Source organism: Hylobates moloch, unplaced genomic scaffold (assembly GCF_009828535.3).
Source record: "Hylobates moloch isolate HMO894 unplaced genomic scaffold, HMol_V3 SCAFFOLD_10, whole genome shotgun sequence".
Taxonomy (NCBI): Eukaryota; Metazoa; Chordata; class Mammalia; order Primates; family Hylobatidae; genus Hylobates; species Hylobates moloch.
Window position 1 is genome coordinate 20,508,430 of NW_026652285.1, and position 8,625 is coordinate 20,517,054.

Sequence of the window (8,625 nt, forward strand, 5' to 3'; positions counted from 1 at the left end):
ACATAGCTCATGTAGCCACATATACAATGATGTAGGGCATGGTGTACTTATTTCTACTCTGTTGGTGCCCCAAACTCCTTGAGGGCAAGGACGTTAGAATTAGATTTCTTTGCTTCCCCTAAGGTCCCTAGGAAGATGCTTAAATACCTACATGACTGTCTTTAAATTGCACGTAAATGGAATCCAAATTTTCTGTATGTTTTAACCCTCTTTGCTAGTTGCCTTTCAGTTAGAAGGTGTTCTTAACACCAATTAGATATGTTCTTGGTTTCACTATTTCACATTTTACAGTTGAGGTATAAGGTTTTCACAGAATGGATCCCACTTTACGTTACTACTCCTTTTGAAGCCATCCAATTTGAGACAGACCACGTTCCCAGCATCTTTGCGTGAGTTCTGTCCATGGCTTGCTCCTGAAAGGACTTACAGAAGCAGCAACTATTGATATGCCAACTTAGCTAATTTTACGTGGGTTATCAGTCCCACTTTAGCCAAGAGGGGCAAGACTGGTGGGCATAGACTTTGAGAACCCAAGGAAGATGTTGGACGAAGCTCTTTATAGAATTCATTAGTTGGCACACGCCCCCAAATCATCTTTTTTTTTTTTTTTGAGATGGAGTTTTGCTCTTGTTGCCCAGGTTGGAGTGCAATGGCATGATCTCGGCTCACCACAACCTCCGCCTCCTGGGTTTAAGTGATTCTCCTGCCTCAGCCTCCCGAGTAGCTGGGATTACAGGCATGCACCACCATGCCCGGCTAACTTTGTATTTTTAGTAGAGACAGGGTTTCTCCATGTTGTTCAGGCTGGTCTCGAACTCCTGGCCTCAGGTGATCACCTGCCGTGGCCTCCCAAAGTGCTGAGATTACAGGCATGAGCCACCATGCCTGGCTCCAGATAGTCTTTTATCCCTAGCAAAACTAAGATGATAAATTGGAGCTCCAAGAACCAGGATTGTATACTTTATCTGCTTTAAGAACATTTAGATATTCTGAGAAAGGCTAATTGATAGTGAAAATGAAACCTACAAATGGGGCTAAACACAGGCAGATAGAAGCCTACCTCTACCTTTCACCTGCTATACAACTTCTTTTTTCTTTTGAGACGGAGTCTCACTCTGTCGCCCAGGCTGGAGTGCAGTGGCACAATCTCGGCTCACTGCAACCTCCGCTTCGTGGGTTCAAGCTATTCTCCTGCCTCAGCCTCCCCAGTAGCTGGGATTACAGGTGTACACTACCACGCCCGGCTAATTTTTGTACTTTTTAGTAGAGACAGGGTTTCACGATGTTGGCCAGGCTGGTCTCGAACTCCTGACCTCAGGTGATCCACTGCCTCGACCTCCCAAAGTGCTGGGATTACAGGCATGAGCCACCACGCCCGGCCTATACAACTTCTTTGGGACTAAGTTTCCCTTTCTGTGCCACATTAATTGTTGTGTGACCAGAATGAAAATAGATGGGACAAAAAAAAAAAAAAAAAGAAAATAGATAGGACAACACTGCAGTTAAGGTTTAAGCTGGCCTGGGGGGAGAAATCCCCAATCTGCCACTTACTAGCTCTGTGATACTGGATAAGTTATTTTGCTTCCCCAAACCCTGGGTCTGTCATTTGCAAAACAGTTTTAAAGTTGTGCTTATAACTCTTAGGGTTGTTGAGATAACGAATGTAAAATGCTTGGTATAAATTAAGCCCTTCAAAAATGTAACCTATTAATATACAGTTGTTACAGTTATCCTTTGGTATCTGTGGAAGATTGGCTCCAGGACCCCAATGGATACCACAGATGCTCAAGTCCCTTATATAAAATGGTGTAGTATTTGCATATAACCTATGCACATCCTCCCATATACTTTAAATCATCTCTAGATTACTTATAATACCTAAATACTAGGTAAATGCTATATAAATAATGGCTATACTGTATTGTTTAGGGAATAATGACAAGAAAAAAAGCCTGTACATGTGCAGTACAGACACAACCATTCACTTTTTTTCCTGAATATTTTCTGTCTACTGTTAGTTGAATCCACAAATATGGAACCCACGGATACAGAGGGCCAACTGTACTAAATTTGAAGGGAAAAGGCAAAAATCTCATTACTCAGACAAACCCACATTCCTCCTGGGAGAACATGAGAACCCTCTGTGTTCTTACAGGCATGGCAGTGCTCCTTCTCAGCCCTGAGGAGTTCCCAATCACCAATGGCTGAGCAAATTCCCTCTCCTCACCCTTCTACCAAGGCCCTCCTGAAGGTCAAAGGACAGAGGCACAGACAGGGGTTTAGAGAAACGTTGTGTTTAATGGTAAATCTTAGCACATCCCAGCACCAAGAATGGTGTGGAGTTGCAGCAGCAACAGGCAGGTGACCCCCCATGGTGCCTCACATGGCGAAGAGGATGAGGAAGGCGACCATCAAACAGAAGAGCCCCATGGCCTCAGACAGGGCAAAGCCGAGAATGGCATAGGAGAAGAGCTGCTGCTTGAGAGACGGGTTCCTGAGAGGGACAGAGATCATTGCCAGTTGAGGGAGAGGAAAGGGTGAGGGGAGGGGAGGACACAGGACGGTGAGGTGAATGGGGAGTGTTACTCCTGGGAGAGGGCCTAGCCTGCACAGATCCTGGGGATTTGGATGGACAAGCAGAGTGGACCAACCTGGTAAGTTTAAGTGAGCCAGGCTGGACACATGTTTTCTCTGGAGAAACTATGATGTAGATGAAATCAACCTGAAGGCTCCAGAAGGGAGCTCCTCCAGCTGAGGCTTCCCCAAACAGGGTGGAATTTACAGTAGGAGATGCTGTAGGCCACCCAAACTTACCTGGCATAGCCAATGATCAAGCTGCCAAACACCGTTCCAATGCCAGCCCCTGAACCAGCCACACCAACTGTGGCTGCCCCAGCACCAATAAACTTGGCTGCTGTGTCAATGTCCCGGGAGACAGCACTGGTCTGGAAATCCCGTCTGGCCACCTGGAGTGGGAAGTTGCTGTAGGAAGGCTAGAAAGAGAAGCAAGGCAGGCGAGATAGCAGAGAGACAGTATGGCATAAGGACAGGTGGCTGACTCTACCTCCTTCACCCCACCCACCTGAGCTCTGAAACTGTTGGCAGACTGCCTGGTAAATGCAGAATACTCTGATTGCAGAGTATGCTGGGAATTAGTCCTAGAGTCTGTTGTCAGACAGGACTAGGGAAATTTCATGGGTTAGGCACACCTCACTTTTATAAGTTTCTCACGTACAAGGCTTACCCTGGGGGACTTAGAACTATTAAAGCATACAGATTCTCCAACTCTCCTCCCACTTTGGTCTAAAGGCAACTTAAACTGAAGGACCCCTGTCTGGGAATATTCCTTGATTTTTAAAAAATTAATTAATGAATGGGTTTTTTTGAGTCAGGGTCTTGCTCTGTCACCCAGTCTGGAGTGCAGTGGCACAGTCACAGCAGTCTCGACCTCTGGGATTAAGCAATCCTCTCATCTCAGCCCTGGAGTAGCTGGGACTACAGCCACATGCCACCACACACGGCTAATTTTTAAATTTTTTTGTAGAGATGGGGTCTCACTGTGTTGCCCAGGCTGGTCTTGAACTACTGGGCTCAAGTGATCCTCTTGCCTCAGCCTCTCAAAGAGCTGGGATTACAGGTGTGAGCCACCACCCCGGGCCTTGGGAACATTCCTAAGAGAGCTATTCCTCCCTTACCTGTTTAGATGAATTCACTGGGCTATTCAAGAAGGAGGCAGACACAGACCTGATTAGACCCCTGGTACAACAGCGGATCTGTAAAATCAGAAAGCCACATCCTACCAAATCAGTCAAGGAAAAAAAATCCTAATTGCTGAGCTGTCAAAAATGACTACAGATTTCATAAACAGAATAAGTTCAATGTATTTCAAGGTCAATTTATTCCTGTTTCTATCAGATAGGCCTGCCCCAGAGACAGCTGTCTTAATAGCTTGATATAGTCAGCAGTGGCAACCTTCACCATTCAAAACCAAACCAAAGTTCACTTCTTTGGGCACAGCCTTAATCGGCTTCCCAGAATGGAACAAGAACCCACACTAATACCAAAGCAGGTACAGGAAAGGTTTATACCCAGATCACCAAGTAATCAGATGGGGGAAACTATTCTGCTAAAATACACTCACGGCTACACACCCTAAATGGAGTGGGTCAGTCAGCCCTGGAAACCGACTGGAATAGCCATCTAAGGAGAGCCATCTGTAACATGGCTTTTTTGAAATAATTTTTAGTGCAGTGGTTCTCAAACTTGGCTGCACAGTGGAATCATCTGGAGAAGTCTAAAAGATACAGATGCCTGGGTTCCACCCCCATTCCCAAAGTCTGATGCAAATGGTCTAAGGTGCAGCCTAGGCATCAGGATTTTTAAAAGCTCCCTGATGATTCTAACGTGCAGCCACTGTTGAAAACCACTGTTTTAGTGGGCTGTCTCTATGGCCAGGCCAGACTGGGGATAAAAATTAAATCCAGACTCTCTGATCACATTCCAAAGCCAAGATAGCTTGGTTCACAGGCCCAGATAAACAGGGGTTACCTTCATCACATCCTACAGCCACCTCAAAGAGCCTACATCATCAGGACGCCAAGCTCCCCTGGGTTCATTCATTAAACACTGATGGCGTCCACACCATACACCTGGTACTACAGAGCACCGCGGCGCGGCAGCTTACCAGAGCTGGAGAAATGAGTAATGCCCCGGCGGTCTGCATTTTTTCAGTCTGCAGAGGGGGAAAAATAGTAATAATAATCCCATTGAGACCCTGGTGGTTTGTTTACAATGACGACCTTTGGTCGTCCCCTTCACCCCCGCCCGTCCTCCCTAGACCACGCTCTTCCTTGCACCGTGCCCCAGCTGAGGAGGGCATTAGAGGTCAGAGGGACAGAGCAGCGGGTCTTCAAAGGAAAGTCATGGAGATCGGAAGTCAAGGAAAGGGGCCCAAGCCCCAGGAAGGAAATGTTGCGAAAGGGAATGGTCTCCTGGGAAGACTGGAGGCGGACACTGGGCAGGTGTCGCGCAGGGTCCCGCCCATCTTACACAGCAGTCCTCGACCCGCCCCAGCCGAGGCAGTCAATCGTTCATTACCGTTGGTAACTTTCATTGATAAGGCCATATCTAGATTGCCATCGCCTCTCCCAGCACTGGTGGGAAATAACCCTCCACACTGCCCAGCCCACAACCCTGCCTATTGCTGGCTCCCGGCCCCAAGTCACCTGCACTCCTACTGCCCTGCAACCCCTGCTTGGCCCACAGCGCTCGCCCGGCTCAAGGTGACAGTCTCACCTCTCAGCTTTAGCCCTCGGTCTCAGCGCTCAGCTTCCCCCACCCACGTGTCCTGGACCTTCTCCATTCTCATTGGCTGTAATATCCCCGCGTCCCCATTGGTTGACGTCATCGACTCCGCCACTCTTATTGGCTTTCCGCAGCTGCTTCCTCTCCCTCCACAGGAGCTTCGTGGCAATTCCCGCCTCCATGCGGATAGAGGCGGGGCTTTCCTACGAGATCTGGATTACGATTGGCCGATCCCTGAAACGCTCGACCATAGAGTTGGCAGGACTCAGAGGTTCCATAACCTCGCGCACAAGATGGCGACCAAGGTGGAAGCTGAAGAAAAAGGCGTGGGAGAGATGACGGAACGTGTGACGCAGTCAGACACATGACTTTGGCCCCGAGCATTCATTCGGGCGCTTGGGCCACGGGGCGCGTTGCATGTTGGGATTGGTAGTTGTGCTGAGAAGACCCCCAAGGACAGCTGAGATCCCGCGAGACATTCGAGGCCGGGAGATCCGATGCCTTTGTAGTAATTCCCACTGTGGAGGTTTGTGGAAAGACCGCTTTCGCCATGGAGAATAAAGGCCGGCTGGAAAGGCCCCAAGCGGTGAGCGCAGTTTTGTGGGCCTCAGCCGGTGTTCAGCAGTCATGGACTAGCATCCAGATGGCTTTCTAAAAAATTTGTTGCGCCGGGCGCAGTGGCTCACGCCTGTAATCCCAGCACTTTGGGAGGCCGAGGCGGGCGGATCACCTGAGGTCAGGAGTTCGAGACCAGCCTGACCAACATGGTGAAACCCCGTCTCTACTAAGAATACAAAAATTAGCCGGGCATGGTGGCGCGTGCCTGTAATCCCAGCTACTTGGGAGGCTGAGGCAGGAGAATCGCTTGAACCCGGGAGGCCGAGGTTGCAGTGAGCCGAGATCGCGCCACTGCACTCCAGCCTGGGGGACTGAGCAAGATTCCGTCTCGGGGAAAAAACAAACAAAAAAAATTGTTTACTTTGTAAAAACAACACTGAAAGAATGAAATAATATCCCTGTAGAAAAACGAGCAAAGGATAGGAACAGGCAATTCACTAAGGAAGAAATGTGAATTGCAGGAACGAATGTCAGCCTTCCTAATCAAAGAAATATAAGTTTAAACGCACCGCTTAGTACTGCTCAAAACAGCAGAGTTCTTTTTATTAATGTGAGCCACGCGCTGTCCTATATTGCTGGTGAGAGGATGAATTAGAAAACCTTCCTTGAAAGCAGTTTGGCAATATTTATTTTTATTCAAAGGCTGTGAATGAGCCATCCTCTTTGACCCAGTAATTCTTGAGTAACTAAGAGCCTTTAAGCTCTCCATCCACTTTTCATCCAGTAATATCACTTCTAGGCATTTATTTTGAAGAATCAGAAATGCAGATTCTTTTAAAAAGATGTGCATTTGCAGAGTTTGTAGAAATTGGAAACAAGTAAATGTTCCACTGACAGTAAAAGGTGAAATAAGTTATAATATATTCACTTGATGAAATAAGCAGAAATAAAACAGGAAATAAAATCATGTTTTTTTGTTTTTTTTTTGAGACGGAGTCTTGCTCTGTCTCCCAGGCTGGAGTGCAGTGGCGCAATCTCGGCTCACTGCAAGCTCCGCCTCCCAGGTTCACGCCATTCTCCTGCCTCAGCCTCTCCGAGTAGCTGGGACTACAGGCGCCCGCCACCACGCCCGGCTAATTTTTGGAGTCTTTCTCTGTCCCCCAGGCTGGAGTGCAGTGGTGCGATCTCGGCTCACCGCAACCTCCACCTCCTGGGTTCACACCATTCTCCTGCCTCAGCCTCCCGAGTAGCTGGGACTACAGGCGCCCGCCAACACGCCCAGCTAATTTTTTGTATTTTTAGTAGAGACGGGGTTTCACCGTGTTAGCCAGGATGGTCTCGATCTCCTGACCTCGTGATCCGCCCGCCTCAGCCTCCCAAAGTGTTGGGATTACTGGTGTGAGCCAGTGCGCCCGGCCATGTTTTTGAAGAATATTTTATTTTTATTATTATTATTTTTTGAGACAGTCTCACTCTGTTTCACAGACTGTAGTGCAGTGGTGCGGTCTCTGCTCACTGCAACCTCTGCCTCCCCGGTTCAAGCAATTCTCCTGCCTCAGCCTCCCAAGTAGCTGGGATTACAGGCATGCACCACCATGCCCAGCTAATTTTTGTATTTTTAGTAGAGAAGGGGTTTCACCATGTTGGTCAGGCTGGTCTCGAACTCCTGACCTCAAGTGATCTGCTCGCCTTGGCCTCCTAAAGTGCTGGGATTACAGGCATGAGCCACCACTCCTGGCCTTGAAGAAGATTTGATATTGAGAAATATTTTATAATGCAAAACTATGCACAGAATTGTGAAAAAATACACATGGAAAAAGAATGAAAAAAATATTAAAAATTAATAATTAATTCTAGAGGGTATAATAAGTTGATTTATGAGTATGGGTACTTTATAATAGAAAAATATTTTAAAAATTACACTAATCTGGCAACTCACAAGTCTAGACTCTTAGGAAAACTTTTTTTTTTTAAAATAATTTTTTTTTTTTTTAGAGACAGGTCTCACTCTGTTGCCCAGGCTGGAGTGCAGTGGTGCAGTCACTATTATAGCCTTAATCTCCTGGGCTCAAGTAACCCTCCCTCCTCACTCTCCCAAGTATCTAGGACTACAGGTGGGATCTTGCCATGTTGTCCAGGCTGGTCTCAAACTCCTGGCCTCAAGGATCCTCCCACTTCAGCCTCCGAAAGTGTTGGGATTACAGATGTGAGCTACCTGCACCTGGCCAGAAAAACATTTTCTTTTCTTTTCTTTTTTTTTTTTTTTGTCGCCAGGTGAGTGCAATGGTCGGTCACAACCTCTGCCTCCGGTTCAAGAAATTTTTTGCCTCACCTCCGATAGTGCTCCCAAAGTGCTGGGATTACAGGCTTGAGCCACAGCGCCCAGCCTCTCTTTTTTGTTTGAGATGGAGTTTTGCTCTTCTTGCCAGGCTGGAGTGCAATGACACAATCTCGGCTCACTGCAACATCCGCCTCCGGGTTCAAGCAGTTTGCCTACCTCGGCCTCCCAAGTAGCTGGTATTACAGGCGCCTGCCACGACGCCTGCCTAATTTTTTTTTTTTTTTTGAGACGGAGTCTTGCTCTGTCACTAGGCTGGAGTGCAGTGGTGCAGTCTCAGCTCCCTGCAACCTCCACCTCCTGGGTTCAAGCAATTCTCCTGCCTCAGCTTCCCCAGTAGCTGGGATTACAGGCACCCACGACCACGCCCAGCTAATTTTTATATATATATATATACACACACACACATATATATATACGTATAT

The 8,625-nt window shown here is 47.6% G+C and overlaps 1 protein-coding gene across 2 annotated transcripts; it reads right to left on the reverse strand.

Annotated features, from left to right (window-relative positions):
- Window positions 1-2,278: 2,278 nt before the first annotated feature.
- ATP5MC1 (ATP synthase membrane subunit c locus 1) lies at window positions 2,279-5,434 on the reverse strand. Of its 2 annotated transcripts, none has more exons than XM_032163330.2 (5): window positions 5,296-5,434; window positions 4,685-4,732; window positions 3,696-3,773; window positions 2,815-2,993; window positions 2,279-2,494 (listed from the first exon to the last, which is right to left on the reverse strand). In XM_032163330.2, exons 2-5 carry the CDS (start codon window positions 4,721-4,723, stop codon window positions 2,380-2,382), a joined length of 411 nt encoding a protein of 136 aa, XP_032019221.1. In that variant the 5' UTR covers window positions 4,724-4,732; window positions 5,296-5,434; the 3' UTR covers window positions 2,279-2,379. The 2 variants fall into 2 exon arrangements, with proteins under 2 accessions (XP_032019221.1, XP_032019222.1); XM_032163331.2 differs by having other exon boundaries at window positions 5,226-5,350.
- Window positions 5,435-8,625: the final 3,191 nt, after the last annotated feature.